Source organism: Balaenoptera borealis (assembly GCF_965194805.1).
Source record: "Balaenoptera borealis genome assembly, chromosome: 20".
In the NCBI taxonomy this organism is placed as follows: Eukaryota; Metazoa; Chordata; class Mammalia; order Artiodactyla; family Balaenopteridae; genus Balaenoptera; species Balaenoptera borealis.
The window spans coordinates 56346756-56370473 of record NC_138879.1 but is presented as its reverse complement, the minus strand read 5'-3'; the positions used below and the strand labels follow the sequence as shown (position 1 = coordinate 56370473).

Genomic DNA, 23718 nt, shown 5'->3' with positions numbered 1-23718 from the left:
CCCTTCTCATCCTACCCAGAGGATCTACACACAGCTCTCCTTCAATAAGGTGTCTCTGATCCACCATGACTCTCCCCTCAGGTACTGGGACAAGTTTCCTTCTTCCTGTAGGTAGTGCATAGTTGTTGTTTTTTTTAATTGGAGTATAGTTGATTTAAAATGTTGTGTTAGTTTCTGCTGTACAGCAAAGTGAATCAGTTATACATATGCACATATCCACTCTTTTTTGGATTCTTTTCCCTTATAGATCATTACAGAGTATTGAGTAGAGTTCCCTATTGCTGTACAGTAGGTCCTTATTAGTTATCTAGTTTATATATAGTAGTGTGTATATGTCAATCCCAATCTCCCAATTTATCCCTCCCTCCTCTTTCCCTCCATAGCCATAAGTTTGTTTTCTACATCCGTGACTCTATTCCTGTTTTGTAAATAAGTTCATTTTGTAGGTGACCCATAGAGCATGGAATGATGTCCGTCCTTCCCAGGTGGAACTGCAGAGGATGGGCAAAGCCCTTTATGTAGCATGTAGCTTCAAGGATGTGAGATTCCTTTTCAATGTGTCCCAAGCCAGTTTTTTTTTGTTTTTTTTTTTTACATCAGTGTCCTTGCACAAAGGCAGAACATTTTATTCCAAGTACTTTCACTTTCATACCAAGTAAGTGGGATTAACTAATGTTGATCTTCAGTGATATGACAAATGTTACTTTCCCCATAGTAGCTGCCAGGTCTCGCCAGAGTTCCATTTAGCTTGAATCTCTAAGTGGGCAATAGATTTTATGACCTCCCCCCTCCACTTCTGAGAGCCCTAAATTGAATAAACTGAGGTCTCTTGACCATAAAGGGCACCAAGAGTCTCACTGATGACCAAGGATGTCTGATTCTATTCTAGAATGAAGCTCATTTAGAACCAGCCACCTTGGCAATGACGTCAGGGAACTGGAAACATAGACTGGATTATACCCAATAAATTAAAAGAAAACAGAACCTTGGGAACTTACACATGGGGGAAAAAAAATAAAACATTTCAGTTGGTGTAGGGATATAAACCAGCAAGCTATCATTCCAAAGGGGACAAAGACTCATCAAATTATGCAGGACCGGTTTCCAATGTAGTTTCCCTAGTAGGATGAAAAGAAATCATAGACCACAATAGTCAGAAAGTTCTAGAATTCTCTGTGCTTCTCATTTGGAAGCAGAAGCTACTCTTTTGGACTGAGGTTCTCATACAGTCCAAACATGAAGGAGAAGCTTCACAGGGGATTCTCATGAATGGATGCAAGTTCTTAAGTTTAAAATGCAACTGTACGTATGGATCAAGTTGATGACTTAATCCCCTAGGTAATGATTTGCACAGGAGATTTCTATTAATACCGCTGACAAACAATGTTATAGAAATAACATTAATGCTAAGTAAGCACCAATATAACAAAACCCCTCCATGGTTTTCAGTTCCAGGGTAGTTTCTATGTAAGGAACTCAGACAGACAGTCCAAGGTCATAGTACCAGGAAGGTCAAAGTCAATTTAGAAAGTAATTCTGATGGATTCCAACTACCCACACTTTAAGCATTGACTCAATTGAAAAAAAACAAACTACATGAGAATTAAACTACATTAAGGTGGTAATTCTCAAATACAGATTGGTGGAGCAGTGTAATTGTCGGGGGGAGGGGGGCAGGGGGAGGCGGTGCAAACGAGAATCGGCCGAGGGGATTTCTTCCAAATGATACACATATTTCAGAATGCTCTGGCAATGGTTTTCAGGTACTTGTGGTAACAGAAACTCAACTCAAACCAATTTTAGGAATAAAAATAGATGTAGATAACGAGAGATAAAGATACAGATGGTACAAGTATAGATACAGATAATCTTACGTGCCTGGGAAGGAATTTCTCGTTACTCATAAATCAAAGGAAGGGCTGAGGGAACCAGCACCTGGATCTTGCAACTCTGGACTCTGAAGAGCCAGAAAAGAAAGAGACACTGGTCAAGCATATAGATCCTGGGGCCAGAGTGCCTGTTTCAGCAACAATGCCTGTTTCAGGTCCTGTCACTTAGTAACTGTGTGACCTTGGGCAGTTACTGAACCTTTCTGTCCCCAGCTTCTTCATCTTTGAAATGAAGGTGGCTGGGAATTCCTTGGCGGTCCAGTGGTTAGGACACGGCGCTTTCACTGCTGTGGGCCCACATTCAATCCCAGGTCGGGGAACTAAGATCCCGCAAGCCACAAGGCGTGGCCAAAAATAAATAAATAACAGAATAAAATAAAGATGGGTAACAACAGTAGTTACCTCAAAGGTTATTAAAGAGCAGTAAATGTATGTGCAACATGGAATTCTAATATTATTAACGGCATCTCTTTTCCTCGTAATTGCTTTTTTCCGCAGGTTGACCTCATTCTCTCCTGCAAAGATGGCTTCTCCACGGGGCAGATTCCTGAGCAGCTCCAGGTCAGAATTCCCAGAAGGGAAAGAGCGTCTCTCACTCACAGTTAATATGCAGGCCCAAGAGGACTCAGATTGGCTCTGCCTGAGTCACGTGCTCACCTCCTGAGCCAATCATGGCTGCTAGAAGGATGGGACACTGGACCAGGTCACGTGGCAAAGGTGGGGCTGGACTATAATTGGAAGAGCGATGGGAACCCTTGCTGGACACACAAAGCAACAGTTATCGCCAGTCCCTGAAGGTCCCTTCGGGGATGGGCACCCCTCCCCTCCACGTGAGACTCACCGCAGCGTGACTGTGCTGCTACAAAGAACTATGTTTACCTCGTGCACTTGAGTATTTACCACATGCAACATGCTGAATTCTTCTGTTTTTTTAATTGAAGGATAGTTGATTTATAATGTTAGTGTGCTGCATTCTTCTCCGATGCCTACAGTATCACTAGGAAGGAGATACTATTATTCACACTTAACTCATGCAAATGCATTGAGAATTTAAAAATTGTATGAGATTCTGTGGATTGCCCATCTTCCCTATGGAAGATTCCCTATCTTCCTAATTCTACAAGAGCAGCGGCTTTGTTTTGCAAACCTCTGTATCCACAGCGGCTGGGACAGAGCCTCAGCTGTAGTTCACGCTCAAAGATTCGTGGTGGAGTGAATGAACAAATGAATGAAGCTGTCCTGGGTCCCAGAGCTGGCGAGTGCGCGGTGGAGAGGGCGACCGAAGCCACAGCCCTCCGGCCCTGGGTCACGCTTTCCACCACAATTCCAGGGTTAGCAGGTTAGCAGGTTAGAGGTTAGCAGGTCGTACCGCTCAGGGGAACTGAGACAGAAAAATGGTTTCATCTGTTTTCTGTGGGACACCACTGCCAGCATAGGCACACCTCACCTGGGAGGTGACACACTGAGCGCCTTAACAGCCTCTGTCCACAGAGCGGAACACACTCGGCTCCTAAAGAGGAAGATCGTCCAGGCGAAGGGATGGGACACAGGGCAGAGACGCGGAGACGGCGAGACGGGGGAGGCGTGGCAGCGCGGGAAGGGGTCTCCTGAAAGACTGGCGAGTTCTTCCACACAGAGAGGAGTCGGCTGAGAGGCGGGGCAGGGGCAAGGGCGGGAGGAGACAGGCAGGGAGGACGTGGGAAGAGGAGGAAAGCAGGTCCCCCCCACGGCGCCCCCGGGGTCAGAGGAGGCCAGCCCTGCCCCTGCGGCCCCCGGAGCTGGGCTCAGCGTCTCTCTTCCCGCGGCCCGGGCCCCAGCCCTTCCCTCCGCGCCTCAGAGAGTGACGAAAGAACTTGATGGTCTTGTCTGGCAGCACATTTTGAGGACGATTTAGCTGGAAGGAGGCATCTGCCTTATGCCAAGTAACACATTCTCTGGGCTTAGAGGGAGCTGCTCGTACGAGGGTGCCCCAGGGGAGGGAAGAGCGAGGCCGCCCAGCCAGCTCTCTGCTGGGGATTAAGCCCTGGGGGCGGGGGGCGGGGGAGAGGAGGGGGGCGGGGGAGAGGAGGGGGGCGGGGGAGAGGAGGGGGGGCGGGGGAGAGGAGGGGGGGCGGGAATCACAGGCAGCTTGTAAGTTACACAACGAGCAGGTTAACTGTACACGAGATAACCGCAAACTCTCTTTACATCACCCCCTCAGGAAAGATGAACCCTGGATTCAGAACCAAAATGGTGATTAAGTCAAGCTGGTATTAAAACCCTATTGAGAGGGAAAGTGTATATATATTCTCATATACAATAAGGATGTATTATATGTAAGTGCATATACATACACATTCTCTCTATATGTTCTCTCTACATACATACATATTCTCTCTATATATATATTTAAACACGTTAGAATGTATATATCTATTCTCATTTTACGTAATGAAAATGTATACACACTCCTGCTGAATGAGGTTTTAATAATAATACATTTATAATTTATAAACACTGTATTTATATCATATAATTTATAGATTTAATATGTATTATTAAATAATAAGTGTACATATGCATTTACTCTCATTATATAAGCATTATATCTAGAGATACGCAAACACACACACACATATTCTCATTATGAGTTGAGATACCTCTGCTTCCTTCTCTGCCCATTTCATAGATGCCCTCCCTCCAAACAGAGCTTTCCGTTTCCAGAAAGAGGTAGAAGGGCAGGAAGGGGAGGATGAGGAAGGAAAAGTGGAGGAAAGCAGTACCGCTGATGAGAGGGAGAAGAAGATGGGCAGGGAGGGCCTTCCACAGCTTAGCTCATTTTAAACTCAACTTGGAGGTCGGCAGTAGAAGTTTGAGACGAAGGTCACACTGAAATCTCCTCAGAGAACACCTGTGAGGAAACCACTTTGTACATCATTAAATAACTGTTCTGCCTGCTTAAACAGCTTTGAACTAGCCAAAGGGCATAAGTGTTAAGCAATCTGGAGAAGCCCAGAGACCATGGTTCTACACAAAAGGAAGCAATAAAGCCTAATGGAGATGTGATTCTTTGCCACCTGCCCAACTATAAACTTCTGTTTCTTTAGAACTCACTTTCCCGTGTCAATGAAACATTTATTGCTAGGGTTCAAGAACCGAAGATAAAGGGGATTAAATGTGGAGACAAGCACAGGTACTTTCCTGCATGTTAGAGCCCTGTGGGTCCCAGAGGAGAGGAACCAGAGCAGGAGAGAGTCAGATGCTTGGAACGTGTGCATCTTCCGTCCTAAAAAGGAAATCGAATCTCAGGTAAGAGAAAAAGGGAGCCCAGGTGCCTTCCGAACCCCTTTCATATTTGAGGTGAAAAGACCCCAAGATACAGAGGGAGGAGGAGCCGGACCTGTAGCTCCTCTCCGCTCCTGCATCCTCAGCTTCTTTGCCCTGGACCTTGGATGGCTTAGCTGTCATCATTCACGCCCACCCTAACGCCTGCCATCTTAAAAGAGCCCTCCAGAAAAGAAAACCAAACACTCCCTAGACCCCATGCCCCGGCTCCTGATCCACATCCGCTCAAGGTCACTCCTGAATTTGACTTACAAAATCCGTCTTTGCTTTCTCACCTCCTGTTTCTTCTCGAATCTTCTTCTAAACCTGTCACCCTGCTTCCACCCCGACCTCCTACCATCAATTCTCAATGGCAGCCAGACCCATCTTTGGAATCAAGCATCTAATAATGTCACTCTCCTGCTCAAAATCCTTGAGTGGCTTCCTTCCAGGACACTCAGAATCCAATCCAGGATCTCCATCATGGCCTTCTGGGCCCCGTGTGATTTGCCTTTGCCCAACCTCATCTCTGGACTCTCTCCACGTCATTCCCAGGAGACCTTTCTGCTCTTCCCTGAACATTCCAAATGTCTTCTTGCTTCAGTCTCATATTTGTTGTTCCCTCCACCTGGAATCCTTTTTTCCAAGGTCATCCCATGACAATCAATGTCAGTCTCCATTCTCAGGTCACCTCAAAGAGGATTCCTTCACTGCTCCATCTAAAACAGCCATGCCCCTCATCCTTCCGGCTACTGGTTTCCACTGCCTTGTTCTACTGTACTTTTCCTTATAGCAGCTGTTACTACCTGACATCTTATTACTGAATTTCATCAGATCTAAAACATCATTAAATGGAAGGCACCAATGATTTACATACCACTAATAAATTAAAAAATTTAAAACCCAGGGGCAATAAGATGATGGCATTTGATGTCTCCACAGGAGTCATGAAGAATGTAAGAATCCATCACACCAGCCTCACAGGGCTTGGAAATTTTTTATCTATCTTGGAGGACTTGGCAATTTCTCCTGCCTTCAGTTGCACTGTTTGGCTTAAGATAGGTATAAGCTAATCGTGGACATGTTCTTTCCTTAGGTTCCGTAAAGCATAGTTGTCGTTTTGCGAGAAAAGATGGAATGGCACTCATTTCTCCGACAACAAATATTTGCTTCTCTAATACCAAATTTATGCCCCACTGCTGTGCCTTTGGGTCTATAAAAGAATTTGTTTCAAAGCCAAATCATAATGTAGTCTTTCTGAAGATGTTTTAAAAGATAATTAAATTCGACATGTGTAGCATCAGCAAACACATGCTGCTAACTCAACTGAATGGATGACAGCACAGGAGTTTCGGCCAAGTTTGCACACATGTAGGCTGTGAGAGCTTTGTCATGACTGTTGCCTGTCTGACAGCAGTTATACGATGTCACCTATTGTAAAATACATTCCAATTTCAGAGATGTTAAATGGGAAGTACCTTAGAATGAATAAACACAGGAAATACTACTTATTTGCCATGTCTTTCCCCCATGTAAGAAAGGCAATGACTTACATTATCCCTTTAATTTATCTCTGGATCCTGAGTACCTTGAGCAGAGGCTGGCACATAGTAGGTGCTCAGTAAAACCTTGTCAAATGAATGCATGAGTGAGTGAATGAATAACGACTCAGTGAACAAGCACTGGAAACAAAGGAAATTTCAAGCCAGAAACTTTGAGAAACTGCTTCTAGAAGGTTGACGAGTCTATACTGAAACTAAAGCCAATATGACATATAAACTCCTGCTGCATTTGTGAAAGAAAAGGGGAAAGACCATAAAACTGCTGAAAGCTTCATGACTGGGAGGGAGCGTGAAGGTGAAGGGTAACTGGGGTACGACCAAGGGCCACATCTGGGATACATTGCTGGGTCCTTGGGACTGAAGATGACCCTGAATGGGAAGCTTACCATGCTGTTTCTCTCTCTCTCCTCTTAACCCCAGCCCAGGAAAGAGAAAAGAAAAAAAAAAAAAGCATCCTTGCACTATCAGGCTGCCAGCGAGAGCCGAGAGCCTCTGCCTAGCGAAGGTCAGGGTCTCCGTCCCGGGTAACTGCTAAGCCCCAGCCCTCCAGCAAACACAACAATGCATCTCTCTCGACGAGAGGTACAGTTCCTAAGAAGCTTCCTCCAGTGCTGATACTCTTCGTTTTCTTCTCCAGGTTTCTAGATCTCTGAATTTGTAAAGTCAAAACCATCACAAACCGAAACTGTCAGAGACCTAAACTTTTCTCCTTCCACCGGGACCACAACTATGTAACCAGAATTCACATCCGTCTCTGAAAGAATCCATTTTAAAGTCCTATACAGGATAAGCCTACGTTCCCTTCAGGCTCCAGTCTTTACCAAGTTGACAAGAAATCCACCAGACATCTGAAAAGGATACCGCTGTTCAAGTTAAGAGAACTAATGGAATCGGGGTAATCAGAACGAATGTCTTCCTAAGAAGCATTGTTACTGCCAGACTCAGGACACAATTTTGGAAGATGTCTGGATATGTTACTAAGAGTTCAGTTTACTGAGCCTCCTGACTTCAAAGGACATCTAAGTAACATCCTCCCCTGCATTATTTATCAGAGTCTCACTAAAATTACAAGAGAAGACTTCACAGTAATGTTGGCAAACAAAATAAGTAGAGAATTTAATGCCAAGGTACAGGAAGAATTGGGTTTATTATAAGACAGATGGGGCTAGGTTGAGAAAAACTTGGGCAGGACGTTGTAGGGTATGGTTTACCTTTGGCTTTATGAAACCAAGTCTACCTGAAAACTATATTGGACTCTTGGACGTCCCACAAATGTGGCCCCTGACTCCGAGAGGGAAGAACTTGGCTAGCTAGACTGGGGCAGAGCTAGACTTTCTCAGGGCTGGAACTTACCTAATGTTTGCAGCCTCTTTAGGTAAAAGAAGACAAAATTAGACACAAATGAGATTTTGTTTAGAATGAGAAAATAAATCACAACAAATTACAAATTTAAAAAAAAATGAAAAATACAATAATCACAAAAATCCAAAACTGTACATAGTATTTTAATAATTAATTGCCTAACATGATTCTGTAATACTTTCCCTACATTTCTTGTCTGTACCTTCTTTGATCACCTTCTCAAATAATGAGAACTGTAAGTTTCTTTTAGCTTCCCAGGAACACTGGGAAATACCACGTAAATTGTTAGAATTATTATAAATTTGGGAAATATATATTTTTTTCATACATTGTAAGATTTCGAAGAACTTTCCATAGACCAGCTTTGATTCCATACATTTGTATCTTCAGGTTCTAGGTGACATGTCTTAGTATGAGGTGCTCTCTGGACCTGAACACTACTGTCTCGATCAAGGGCGAGCTGGCACTGTGGCCGACTGGAGTCCCCTAGAAGCCACTCCTACAGCTGGACAGCTAGCAGTGACTTAACTCACAGAAATGCATGCTGTGAAATTAAAATGAACTGAACTCCCCTTAGATCTCCAAATCCCTGAGGCCATGCCCTCGTTATTCTACAGGAGGTGAAGTATGACGGGAGAGCAGGAGTGAAAAAGATAGCTTGTCTTAAGTGATTGTCGAAATATCGAAAAACTTGGGCAGGACGTTTCAAAATATCATACTCGTGCAAATTTTATAAAAACATGAGATTGTCATCGAAATATCATACTCATACAAATTTTTTAAAAACATGCGAGAAGGTCCACAGCCTTCTAGGGCCCTCTCCAGGATGGTGGAAAGGGCCACTGCAAGTAGGGGCCTTGCAACTTAACCTTTGTAAGTTAAACTTGTCTTTGTAGCTAGAGAACTGGACCGCCGTTCTCTAGCCCCAGGACAATGTGCTACTGAGGCAGGAAGAAGATTGATCCCTCCGCCACCAATATCCCATCTCCCCAGCTCAAAAGAGAACTAGGACAACTGGCTTCTATGTATGTAGTAAGATCAACAACCAACAAGAGAAAACAGGCTGGGGTGAAATATAAAAACAAGAGATGAAAAATTATATGCAGAATTAAAGGGGGGCTGTACAGAAAGAAGGGAAAACAGACACAGCTGAGAAGACAGAATTAAACTCTATTGCCTCAACTAGCATCCTCCTATTTTCCGGTCAGGGCCTTGGTGGCTAATGCAGGAAAGCAGGGGTGAGTCCAGCGACCAGGATGGAAGGTGATTTAATTACAATCATGTTGCCTACAGACATCAAGGAGGCATGTCCCATTTATACCACTGTCTAAGTGGCCTTTTTTGTTCCGAGGCTGAGGACAGGCTTGATTTAGGAGCCAGGTCTCGGATTTGGTGTTTCTCAATCTCATTCACTGCCTAGTAGCTATAGGTCAAGATCCCCGGGCCCGACGGCAGGTCCCCTGGGCAGTGGACGTTGGAAGATGTCCTCGGAGAAGAAAGCCCACCTCCCACGTTCACACCTCATCTTCCTGACTTGGAAAACACCTCCAGTTAATGAGCAAATCTGGCATCTGTCAGCTTTTTGTAAGCAAGCATTTCACAAGGTTTACAGAAAAGTAAAGTAAACAGAGTTCTGAGTAACAAAAGAGTGGCGTTTATGCATTCTTTGATTCACTTTAAAGGATGGTATAAACTGACTTTTTAACCAAGCATTAGGCAAGATCTGGGCCCAAGCCATTCTATAATAAACAGTGACATGGCTATATTAAAATATTTACTTAGTGTGTTAAAGTGACTTATAGGAAGAGTGGCTACTACATAGAAGGCCTAAGTATTAAGGCGTCAGGTGCCACGGGCGGCATAAATATTCCATGCGCACTTGTTTATAGGAAAACCCCATCTGGATTTGGCTAAAACAGCAGGCACCCTGGTGACCCCAGTTTTGCTATTGGAAAATATAACACAAGTGTTCACTCATCTAGAATAACTACAGTGCTAAGTGCCAAATGACAGATGGGAGGGGATTGGCTTTTCTCAATAAAATCCAGGCACTCCATTGTGAAGGGCTTCATTGTCAGGGCTCCTCGGCATCTGTATACTCTCGGAGTCGATGGGCAGCTCGATGGGGCAAGGTGCTGGGTCAGGCTGACCACAACCTGCCTAGTTGGGATCACGGCGCCTAGGCACATCACTGCAAGCTGGACAGGCTTTGGAAGACTTGGCCTGGGAGAGCCCATGAACATCGACGCCATCCATCCCCACCCCACTCCCACTCTCCCCTCAACTCAGTTATGCTGAGTAGTGATCAGGCAGCCCAGTGGGATCAAAAGAAAATCCGGGTTTGGAGCATGGCTCTCCCACTTGAGTATAACTTTCAGGGTTAAAATGGGGGAGAGAGAAGGCAATGCATGTTGACAGGCATATTGGATGCTTTCCTAGGTTATCTCATTGATATCCTCATGTTCATACTATGGTGCGGGGATGACTTCCCCCTTTTACAGATTCACTTAAAGCAGAGAATGATTTCAGGGAATGAAAGGTCTTCCTGGGCTGGGCCTTGGTCATCTCTTCAGATGAACACATCAACCTTCTCGGAAGGTCGACTCCTGTGTAGTGGGAGCAGTAAAAACAGTAAGAGTACAGCTGTCCTCTGGGATGGATATTTCATCGGGGAGAAATCAAACGTCTCTGCAAGACAACATGCCTACCCAACAGCACAGAGCTCAAAAAGACAAAATCTCAAATCGAAACCTAACTGTGAACTGAAAACTGCAATCTCTATGTGACGGAATCAAGCAGCTCCCTCCTCCTCCCCTTTCACCCTACAGCAAACTTCCCCCAGTTGAGCTTGATTAATAGATTTCTTTCACTCATCCGCCTACCGGACAAAATTGTAATGAGCACCAATCATGCCCAGAGTCCTTTCTACACGGTGAGGACACAGCGATAAGCAAAGTCCCTGATTCCTCCGAATTGACCTCCTAGTGGGGGAACAGATAAATGTACGATTGCATAAACATTTAACAGAATTTCAGGTAGTGATAAGGAAAGAAACATGGAGCAGGAAATAGAAATAAGGAACAACTAGAAATGCCATTTTATGTAGGGTGGTCAGGTAAACCAAAGCTATTAGCTTAAAAGGCATAGAAATCGGGGGGTTGGGGGGAATCAATCTAATTAACCATCTCTGGCATCATAGCTCAAAGTTTAAACTATTCAATTGCACCATAATATGAAGAAAACCAGACTGAGAATGATTACTTAAGGCTCTGGTCTAAGCTTTAACATGAACTTGTTATGTAGTCCTGAGAAAGTAGTAGTATTTCATAGATGGGGAAATGGAGACCCAGAAAGGTAAGGTGATGTGCTCATGGCAGCAAAATTGGTGTGAACCTTGATGGTTTCTTTCCACTCTATATTTCTAGAATTGTGTAGTCCAATATGGAAGCCACTAGCCCCATGTGAGTAACTATATTCAAATTGACTCAAACAATTCAAATTCAGTTCCTCAGTTGCAAAAGAGGCTGACATCTGTCATGCTGGGGAGTGCAGACAATAAACGTTTACTCCACTCTAGAAAGTTCTACTGGAGAGTCCCGTTCTGGAGTTCTGTAGATTCTGTTAGCTCTTGAGAAGAAACAAGTGTTTGCGTATACATTTTCTATTTCTACCAGATGACTGGGCATCTTAGAGACAAATCATGTTGGGGGGTTTTTAACCCAAGAATTTTATGCCCAGTCAAGTTGTCTTTTATGTGTGGAAGCAACAAACAGCTTAAGAAGTCATACCACCTATAAAACCTTCTTGGACAAAAAAAAAGTTGAAGACATAGTCTAACGGCTTGAATGACAAAGAAAATTAAAGAGCCCAAGAGTTGGAAATCGGAGTACAAAAGACTGGATGGTGTGCACCAAAAGCAATTAATACAAAGACTCACCTAAATAAATGTGATTGCAAATTAAATACAACCTCCCCTAGGACACTCAAAACAAAATGTAAAGATGATTTAACACATAGTCTGGATTTTAAAATAAGAAAAATTAATAACGTTGCATGATGACACTCTGGGTTGACCCTGACAGTGAAGGGGTCATACTGACATAATCATGGTGAGAGACTAAATAGATGCAACTCTTGAATATGTATTAATAACCTTGAAAATTGTTAAACTCCTCCCACTTCGTTATTCCACTTATAGGAAACAATCCTAAGAACCCAATAAACAGTACCACCAAAAAAATTTTGTCTATTAAGATTTTCAGTGCAGCATAAAGTACAGAACTCATAAAAACAGAAAATATATTCAATAAGAGAGGAATAAATTCTAGTATACCCTTAAAATATAATTTCATGCAGCCATTAAAATCATGATTGAGAAAATATTTAATAACATGGAAAAATGTATATAATATGAGGGGAACAGTGATAATAGCTAACACTTATTCAATGTTTAGTTAAGTGTCAGTCACTTCTCTAAAGGCCTTAGGTCTTGGTATCATTTACCCCTCAAAAGACCTAAAAGCAGTTAGTATGAATATTATCTCCAGTGAACTACTGAGGAAACAGAGCCTTATAGCTGATTTGCCCCGTGCCCCATGAATCATTAAGTGACAGAGCTGGGTCATGATTGTAAGCCCATCTGATGCAAAGTCTGTGCTCCTGACAGCCTCCTCCCCAGGAGACTCTGAAAGCAGCATGCTCTCAGCCATGTTTAAAAAAAAAAAAAGTATATGCACATTTAGAAAAAATCCTGGCTAGAAATACACTGAAACCTTAACAGTGACTGCCTCTGAGTGACGGGGTTACAGATCACTTTCATTTTCTTCCTCAAATCAGTCTTTATCTTTACATCATCCCGGCACCGAACATTATTCAGTAATCAAGAAGAAAAATTTTCATGAAAAGGAGAGGCCGTCTCCATACACAGATTTGTACACCCAGGGGAAAAAAATAATAACTCAAAAGGCAAAGCTAAAAATGGAATTCCAAAGTGTTGCCTGGAAATTAGTGGGAGTTCAAAGGAGTTAAATAAAAGATGGAAAATTGGAGAAGGGCCATTGCTAAATCTTTAAGCTCTTCCAAAAGGTTTCTGTGTGCAGTTGTTGGTTCCTATCTCTCAGCCCTCAACTTAACTGATGAGCATTTACACAGTTACTGAGAAGTAAGAAGCCACTCAGAGGCTCCAAACTTAGGAGTCTGCTGCTTCCTGTTGTTATTTTGTTTTAATGGATTTGTTTATTGGCCTGACAGATGAATTTACTATCAGCAGGCCCTTTTCCCCCCCCCTTTTCAGTTTTATTATCATTATTTTTTTTTAAATCAGGCAACACTTTGTTGAACAATCCTGACCCTGAAGAATGCTTGCTGGCACACTGTCCAAGAAATCTAGCAGAAGTTTGTATGATTATCTTTATGAGTGAGTACAGTTTAGTCTAGTGCCTTTTTTGTTGAATAACACCATCACCCAGAGTCCCCCAACAAATAGGAGAGTTGGTCTTACCTTCAATTGGGTGTTCACCAACCATCACGGTCCAGAGAGGTCACGGAAGAGAACTTTACGCCATGCAGCAAAACCCCCGTCAAGTTCATATTTGTCAACCTCACGATCGCGCTTCAGCTTGTCGGTAATTTCTCTGGTAGCGACATCTGGAGGTCTGTTCCAATGCTGTCACCCACGGTCAGCATTCAGTTCCAGAGAGGCAAATTTGAGCTTCGAAACAATGTCATTTCAGTCTCCTCGCCTTTTTAGACCCAACTGAGCAACTTATGTGGGAGGAAGAATGGGGCCATGCAAAAAGCTCAGGAAGAAGAGTCACACAGAGTTGAATTTGAATCCTGCTCCATCATTTACTAGATAAAACCTGTAACAAGAGTTGAACTGCTTTGAGTCTCTCTTTTTTTTTTTTTTTTTTTAAGAAGTCAGAGGGTTAGCTTTAAGATACAATAGCTAACACACATATACAAAGCCGAGTATGACCCTGGCATATAATACGTGCTTAACAAACACGCTCTCTCCTCCCATCCTCATTACTCTCATAAATGCACCTGCCCTACAATGAGCTTCCTGGGACCTGAAGCACACGAGGGGTGGTTTCAGGCCATGGCTGTCTGTTTTTATTTCATTAGGCCTGAGAGAGCCTCTTTGAGATGAAAAACATTCCATCCTAAAGATGGAAGAAAGCAGAACTTCTGCTAACCTTTCCTCTTGACTCCAGTTTATTTCTATGCTATGTCATGCCCTAAACAATGAGGCTGTAAACCATGCATGGAAATCATCATCATCCGGACATTGAGATGGCCCACCACCACTCAGAGACAGCGCCCCGGAGGATTCTGGTCCCACTCTTCTCCCTTCTGCTCCTCATCCTGGGTCAAAGAATGGGAGAGGCTGTAGATCCTTAGTCCTTGTGGGTCGGGCCAACATGGGCCACCTTGTGAATTCAGTCTCACTCCCTCATTTCGCAGAAGGCAAGGTGCTCTGAAGTTATCCTATCTTTCTGACCTCTGTAGCCGACTGGATAGGTTGGGTTACATTGAGGTAACAAACATCCTGAAATTCTCAGTGGTCTAAAGCGACAGAAGTTTACTTCTTGGTTGTATGATGTGTCCATCGCAGATGGGCTAGAGGCTCTGTTTTAAGATCTCTCTCACTCCGGGATCCAGTCTAATGCAATATCCACTCTATGGGACATTGCTAATATCTGTGACAGAAAGAAAAGAGAAAGTCAGGTTGCTCCTTGCAAGTTACACCTGGAAGACAACACATCATCTTTTAGCGATGAAAATAAGACATAGAACCATGCTAGAATTTGAGAGGGCAGAAACACACACCACCATCATGTCTTAAAGAAGAAAGCACTTTTATACTACACCCATCACACACCTGTAAGACATGGTAATCAGGCAATATTAACCCCATTTAAAAAATGAATATATGTCCCTGAAAGAAAGAATTGGTAAGCTGGACTTCATTAAAATTTAAAATTTCAGCTATGCAAAAGACACTGTCAAGAGAATGAAAAGACAAACCATAGACTAGGAGAAAATATTTGCAAAAGACATATCTGAAAAAGGACTGTTACCCAAAATATACAAAGAACTCTTAAAACTCAACAATAAGAAAACAAACACAATTAAAAAATGGGCCAAAAAAAAAACTTACGGTTGCCAAAGGGAATGGTGGGGTGGGGGGAAAGAGATAAATTAGGAGTTTGGGATTAGCAGATACACACTTCTGTATACAAAATAGGTAAACAACAGGGACATATATAGCATGTATATGTATATACATATATACGTGTGTGTGTGTGTGTGTATATATATATACTCACACACACACGTATATATGTATAACATGTACAGCACAGGGAATTATACTCAATATCTTTTTTTTTTTTAATTAATTTATTTATTTATGGCTGTGTTGGGTCTTCATTGCAGTTGCAGGCTTCTCATTGCGGTGGCTTCTCCCATTGCAGAGAATGGGCCCTAGGCGCTTGGGCTTCAGTAGTTGTCGCACACGGGCCCAGCCGCTCCACGGCATGTGGGATCTTCCCGGACCAGGGCTCGAACCCCTGTCTCCTGCATTGGCAGGTGGACTCCCAACCACTGGGCCACCAGGGAAGTCCTACTCAATATCTTTTAATAACCTATAATGGAAAAGAATCTGAAAAAAATGTATATATATATGTGTATGTATATATATATATATGTGTGTGTGTATATATATATATATATATATATACATATATATATATATATATACACACACACACACACACACACACACAACTGAATCAGTTTGCTATACACTTGAAACTAACACAACATGGTAAATTGTAAGAAGGGGTGAGCTCATGCCCTCCTCCACCATCTTGCTGGCCAAATGGTGACACTGTAAAGAAACTCTACTTCCATTAAAAAAAAAAATGGGTCAAAGACCTTAACAGACAGCTCACCAAAGAAGATAAATAGATGGCAAATAAGCATATGAAAAGATACTCAGCATCATATGTCATTAGGGAATTGCAAATTAAAACAACGAGATACCACTGCACACTTACTAGAAAAGTCAAAATTCAAAACACTGACAACACCAAATGCTGAAGAGGATGTGGAGCAACAGGAACTCTCTTCATTGCTACTGGAAATGCAAACTGGAAAAGCCACTTTGGAAGACAGGTTTGCAGTTTTTGGTTTGTTTGTTTTTGTTTTTTTAATAATACTAAACATACTCTTACCATATATTCCAGCAATCACACTCCTTGGTGTTAACACAAATGAGCTGAAAACTTATGTTGACACAAAAAGCTGCACATGCATTTTATAGCAGCTTTATTCATAATTTCCAAACTTGGAAGCAACTACAATGTCATTCAGTAGGTGAACAGATAAATAAACTATGATACAGCCTGACAATGGAATATCAGTCAGCATTAAAAAGAAATGAGCTATCAAGCTATGAAAAGACATAGAGGAGCCTTAAATGCATATCACTAAGTGGAAGAAGTCAGTATGAAAAGGCTCCTACTGTCTGATTCCACCTATATGACATTCTGGAAAAGGCAAAATTATGGAGACAGTAAAAAAAAAAAAAAAGAAAATCAGTGGTTGCCAGAGGAGAGAAGGATCAATAAGGTGGAGCACAGACGATTTTTAGGGCAGTTAAACTATTCTGTGTGATACCATAATGATGGACACATGTCATTATAAAATTTTCCAAACCCACAGAATGTACAACACCATGAGTGAACCCTGAAGTAAACTATGGACTTTGGGTGAGAATGACGTGTCTGTGTAGGTTCATCAACTCTAACAAATGCATCACTCTGGTGGGGGGATGTTGATAACGCAGGAGGTGATGCGTGTGTGGGAGAGGGGGTTTATGGGAAATCTGTACCTTCTACTGATTTTTGCTGTGAACCTAATACTGCTGTAAAAAAAATCAAGTCTATTTTTAAAAAATGAATACATGTCATAGAGGTTAAGTGTCTTGGGTAAGGTCATGCAAAAGAGTGCCTTGCACACAGGAAATAATAAATATTTGTTGAACAAGTGAGGGAAGGCACGTGTGAACTAATGAAAAAGTAATATGATGAAAGCCAGGGTGCAAATCCAGGTGAGCTGATTCTTGATACAGGGTTCTTTCTGTTTCCAGCATACTGCTACCCAGCTCCTTGCCCACCCCTGCGCCCACCCAGGCTACTAGCAACTAAATTCCACCCCAGGAAGGTTTCTGGGTTTTACTTGTCTGTGTTTGTAAAATAACTGGGATTCCTGAGTTCTAGAACGGCAAATAGTAAACAGTCACCGTTGTAATGAAACACAAGCACGTGGACACATACCCACAGACACACAAAAACTGTCAACTTATCATAAGAGCAACAAGGGCGTAGGGCAAGGAAATATTAATCCACACAGTTCAGACTAAAACCTGTTACCAAGGACAAAGTTGCAACAGATGGTGGCCTGAGTCCACAGATGGTTATTATTTGTAATTTCGCTTCACTTTGGCAACGACACCGAGTTTCCAGAGGTGGTGTAAGTCCTGAAGAGATAACTGTAGCATCCAGGGTTAAACAGAGAGCCTCAAACACTAGAGAAATGAAAGAGACAGAGAGCATTTAACTGAAAATGCCTCTAGTACCAGGCGGAACAGAGAGGAGAAAAAAATTCCTCCTCTCTGAGAATCAGAAACAGCCCGTGAGCCAAATACATCTGTTGAATGTTGAAGGTGACAAAATGCAGCTCAGAGAGAGCATGCACTGAATCATTAAAAAAAGTTCCTAAGAAACTTAACAAGTACATCGAGACACTGCTAAAGTATGCGCTTTGATGGCTCATGGAAATATCCTGGGGAAGTGACTCAAATGGTTTGGAAGATGCAGCCTCTCTGCTTAGACGATTCACTCATCACTGAGACAGCAGGAAGTCAAAGTAACCGTAATTGGGAGTTTCTTGGGATCAGGTAGAATCCTCTAAGCTGTGCCTCACAAAGGCATCTAGACGTTCAGGTAATGGCGTGTGAGGGGGATGGATGAAAGAAAGGTGGATTATTTCCTTCTGATTTTCAAATTTATTTTTAATGGATAAAACAGTTCTGATCCAAAATTTTTTAAAGTACAAAGCAGTACACGGTGAAAAGTCCCCCTTGCAACTCCCTTTGTAGCCACTCAATTCTCCTTTTCAGAATCAGTGATCGATTCCTAGCACATTCTTCCACACATATATTTATGCAAACAAATCAATGTTTTACATTTTCCTTCTTTTAATTCAAATACCAACCTACTGTTCAAACTATTATGCACCTGAAATAGAGCTTGGAAGCAAGTCTTAAAATTAAACAGATATAAAAACACCAATGAAATGACTCTACCTCAGATTGCTATCATATCACTACAGAGAAAGAAGAAGGAATTTCACTAACTTACGGACCCAGTAAATTCTGACTCTACAGAATATACTGTAAAGAACTAAAAAGAACTGTAAAGAAATCTGACTTTTACTTATTTTGTTTGTTGTTCAGTAGTGGTAGAGGGTAGTTTTTCTAAAACGATTTTGAGTATATTGTAGAATAGAGAAAAATAAACAAATTGATGTAATTGGGAATCATGGGTTCTCTCATGTGAGAGAGGGAGATACGTATCTGAGAAAAGTGAGAAAGAAAACCCTGTGCCGAGACTAAAATGATATTACGGACTGAACACTTGTGTCCCCTGCCCCCATTTATATGTTAAAGCCCTAACATTCAATGTGATGGTGTTCAGAGGTGGGGCCTTTGGGAGGTAAGTAGGTTTAAATGAAGTCATGAGGGTGTGGCCTTCCTGATGAGATTAGTGTCCTTGTAAGAAGAGGAATAAAGAGCTGCGCTTGCCCTTTCTCCACCGTGTGAAGACACAGTGAGAAGGTGGCCATCCACAGAGCCCTAGCTGGGGGGCCGAACTGACCAGCACCGTGCTCTTGGACTTTCCAACCTTCAGAACTGTGAGAAATAAGTGTCTGCTGTTTAAGCCAGCCGGCTACGGTATTTTGTTATGGCAGCCTGAGCAGATTAAGACAAATGAGAACTATTAATATAAACTAGTTCCATTCACTGAAAAGGTCTGAAAATGTGGTCACTCCACAAGCAACAAGTACATCTTGGGAATGCCCAGATCTTGGTTTCTAAATTCTATTCCCCACTTTAAAAAAAAAAAAAAGAAAGAAAGAAAAAAGAAAAACCTCAGAATCTTGGGAAATGGCTCTTTCTGCGTCAAAAGCAAAGAAAATACAAAGTAGTCCTGTAACATCTTATTACTGTGTCAGGAAATGCTCAAAGATTGATCCAGACATGTCAACATACACACGAGCCTGCGTGAAGGGGCTTCCAACAGTTGGGTTTGAAGTAATCTGAGCATTAAAAAAATAATGATAGTGGATGATAACGTATTGAATTTTAAAAATCAATTAATGTATAATAGAGTTAAAAAAAAAAAAAAAAAAAAGAGGAAGGTGGAACCCTTCTCTCATAAGAACTCCTGACAATAAAGTTACATTAGTAGCTTTAGAAAATGACTATTTTGCCACCTCCAATGTACTCATTGGTTCAGGCAAGAATCAACAGAGACTGGAGCCAGTCAAGTCTAGTGACTTGTCCAAATCTAAGGTTGCATAACCCAAGTAAGTTTTGACAAGTCTCTGTGAAGAATAACCAGACTCCACTGAGTGAAATGTTGTGGGCATATGTACATGATCTCAAAGTACCACACCTCAGATGTCATATTAGTTTGCTCAGGCTGCCATAACTAAGTGCCACAGACCTGGGGGACTTCAACAACTGAAATGTATTTTCTCACTGTTCTGGAGGCTGGAAGTCCAAGATCAAGGTGCCAGCAGAGTCGGTTTTGCCTGAGGCCTCTCTCCTTGTCTTGAAGACGGCGGCCCTCTTGCTGCCTTTTCCCATGGGCTTCCCTCTGTGCCCACGTGGCTCTGGTGTCTCTTAATATGTTCACATTTCCTCTTCTTAAAAGGATACCAGTCACACTGGATTAGCTCCTACCCATACAACCTCATTTAACTTTAATTATCTTTTTAAAAACCCCGACTACAACTACGCTCACATTCTAAGGTGCTGGGGGGTTGGGGCTTTGACATATGAATTTGGGGAGAATACAATTCAGTCCATATCAGACGTGTTGCTAAATACAAAGGGAACTACAATGGAGAAGTCTGGCAGCCACTACCTTAACCAAATGAATAAACTTATCACTAAGAGCATCTCTGTAATATTCTTGATGTTTCACTGGAATGTAATTGTGAGGAAACAGATAAATCCAGATTATGAAAATTTCTACAAGACAACTGGCTGGTATTCTCCATAAAGATCATTGTCATGAAATACAAAAGGCAGGTAGACTAGATAAACAGAAGCTAAAGAAACATGACAACCAAATTCTACAAAAAAAAAAAAAAGAAAAAGAAGCCAAATCTCAAAAAAAAAAAAAAGCCATAAATTTTTTTTGTGATAACCAAGGAGATGTGAATAATATATTAGATGATACTATTGTTTCAATGCTAAATTTCTTAGGTGTGTGGTGCCGTGGCTTTGTATTTAGGGATGAATGTTATGCTTTCTATAGTTTATTTTTAAACAGTTTCCCCAAAGATGTCTGCAAATTAACAATTACTGAGTCTACAGACATCAAGAACAGACTTGTGGTTGCCAAAGGGGTTGTGGGGGAGTGAAATATTGGGAGTTTGGGGTTAGCAGATGCAAACTATAATACACAGAATTAATAAACAACAACATCCTACTGTATAGCACAGGGAACTATATTCAGTATCCTACTATAAAACATAATGGAAAAGAATATGAAAAAGAATATATTTATGTATAATGGAGTCACTTTCCTATACAACAGAAACTAACACAACACTGTAAATCAACTCTACTTCAATAAAATTTAAAAAAACAACTAGTGAGTATACTTGAAAATTATATATTTATCTGAATATTCTTATAACTTTTCTATTTAAAATTTTTCAAAATGTAAAGTTAGAGGGGATGATAGATAGATAGATAGATAGTATCTACATCATTGGAGGTAACTATCATATATAAAGAATATACTGGTCCTGTTTCACATCTGCATATTTTTTTCCATGTATATCCATTATTTAACCAGTTCTCTATTACTGAATATTAAGATTATCTTTAATCTTTTTTTTTATTAAAAAATATGCAAAAATAATCCTGTACATACATCTTTTGGGAAATGTGTGAGTATATATCTTCAGGATAAATTCCTAGGACAGGAATTGCTAAAGTTTTTTCTTGATGACCGTAAGCAGGCATTGAATTTCTAGGCAAAACAATTATTTCTTCAGTTTGCTGGTATGCTGAATCGAAGTAAAACAAGCCAGTTTAAAAAAGTAAGCCTCCTTAATTCACAGTGAAGAGCTGATTTCTTTACCTTAATGGTTTAATTCAAGGCTTGAATTATTCACTTTAAATGCAAAACATCTAACACAGTGTGTTGTACAAAATGGATACGCGCATTCATCAAATGTGTTTGAATGAATGAATGGAAGCTTCTAGACACCAGAAGCATTAACTGTGGAATTATAAAATAAACACGTCCTCCCTCCCCACATTCCAAAGAGGCTGCGAGAATCTTAATGGCATCTCACTATAACACACACACACACAAATTAGATGTCAAGGCACATCTCCTATGGACCTCATCCAAGTCACCAAAATGACTTCCTTATAATGGACTCCCAAGACAGAATTATAGCGTAGCAGTTGGGAATTTAAAGTTTATAAAACACTGTGAATTCTCTAGCGCCTTGCCTACTCCCTGCTGCTGCTGTTTTTCTCTCTGCTGGTCTGATTCCTCCATCACTTTGCTCCATATATCCGGGCTATTTACAGGGAATGGCAAACTTAGAGCTCACCATAGCCGTGGCCCATTGAGGACACAGGATTAAGGGACCTTGAGCCAAGTCACTTGGTCCCTCAAGGGTTCTATTTTATCATCTATAAAATAAAGGGGTTGGAAGCACTGAGATTTTTCCCCACATTCTGTAGCTCTTTGGAGAAATTATGTTATCAATCCACACCATGAGTTAATAATTAACAGCCACATATGAAAAGGGGACAAAACTTTCATTAAAATATCAACAAACACAGTGTAGCAGAATGACTGCACACATCAGAGGAAGAAAATTTTCATAAGTCAGGTTCCCAAATGAGCTTCTCTTTGCCCAGTTTTATTCATTCTGGTTCTTGTAGGTAAGTAGGTGGCACACAAGTCTTGAGCATAAACCTGCTCCCAATCTCAGAGGTCTGTTATACCATCGCAAAAGGCCACCAACAGCATGTACAAACCATTGTTTTTTGAGGATCTGCCATCTTCAAAGTGCTCTAGGTGCTGATACAGACTGGAAAACTCTAAATTCCACCTCCAACTACTGCATGTGATTCTCTCTGAATGAGCCATCTATAAAGTAAGAGATAACGATGCCTCACCTACCCGTTCCTCAAAGTTCATTCCCTTGGTGGAAACCATCTATTGTCCGTCAGCTCTTAGATAGCTGTTCCTAACACCGAGGTTATCCCCTCAGGCCAAGACAGGTTAGTTCAAGGAATCAAACATGACTGTTTTCATATTTTAAAAGTTAAAAATGGTTTCTAGCATAGAAGAACCAAAATGATAAAGAGAATGGGAAGTCATCTCTTCCCAGGAATATTTCAAGATACTAGCATGTTTAACCCAGAAAAGAGAGAGAAGGAACATGATGGTTGTCTACAAATATACAAAGAACTAACAGGTGGAAGGTACATGAGGCTGGTTCTTTGTGAATCTGGAGAGCAAAATTTTGAGAGGTAAAATGTTCAGAGTGAAAGATCTTGGTTCAGTTTGATGAAGGACTTTCTAAAAAGTAGAGATCTTTAAAAATGGAATACATTTTCTTTGACTTACTGAGTTCTGAAGAATGTGAAGAATTCAAGAAAACGTTTGATGGTAATTCTCAGGTGTGGTGTGGGATGGGAGATGAAGCCAGTAAATTTTAAAATATAGTAAATCCTATAACACAAGTAATATTTGACAAATCTCATGTATAAAATCCTTTAAGACAAGTAATATTTGACATATATCTTCCATGAAGTAATAATCAGACTTCAATAATATTTTCCATCTTCACAAAAGAGAGAAAAAAGAAATCGAATTTATTATAAGATTGTGCAGATTATGAAAAAGAAAGCAGAATGTAATGATCCAAGTAGAGAATTAAAAGTAATAAAATATGACTACAAAATTCATGGCCATACAGAAGCATAATACTGAAAGCAAAGTGGGAGAGTACGTCAAGAATTACAAAGATCCAGTGCTTGCGAAAAAATATAAATCTTGCATAGGAAACTGCAAAAGTATGACTCATGGAAAACTGAAGGGTAGTTTTTCCATGAATTAAAAATAACAAATTTCACTATAAAAGAATTAAAAACTAACGCAAATCAACAAACATGAACAAAACAACATGAACAAAATAATAAGGAAAGCATTAGTGCAATAAGATAAGAAAAGGAAATAAGATGTACACAGATTGGGGAGGAAGAA

The 23718-nt window shown here is 41.2% G+C and overlaps 1 protein-coding gene across 1 annotated transcript in view; it reads right to left on the bottom strand.

Moving 5' to 3' along the window:
* The window catches only part of MYOCD (myocardin), a 250760-nt gene extending 237104 nt beyond the window's left edge, over positions 1-13656 (bottom strand). The window contains exon 1 of the mRNA XM_082373272.1: positions 13617-13656. Within this exon, the coding sequence (XP_082229398.1) occupies positions 13617-13641 (25 nt within the window). The 5' untranslated portion in view covers positions 13642-13656. The remainder of the gene's footprint in view (positions 1-13616) is intronic.
* Between the last annotated feature and the right edge of the window lie 10062 nt (positions 13657-23718).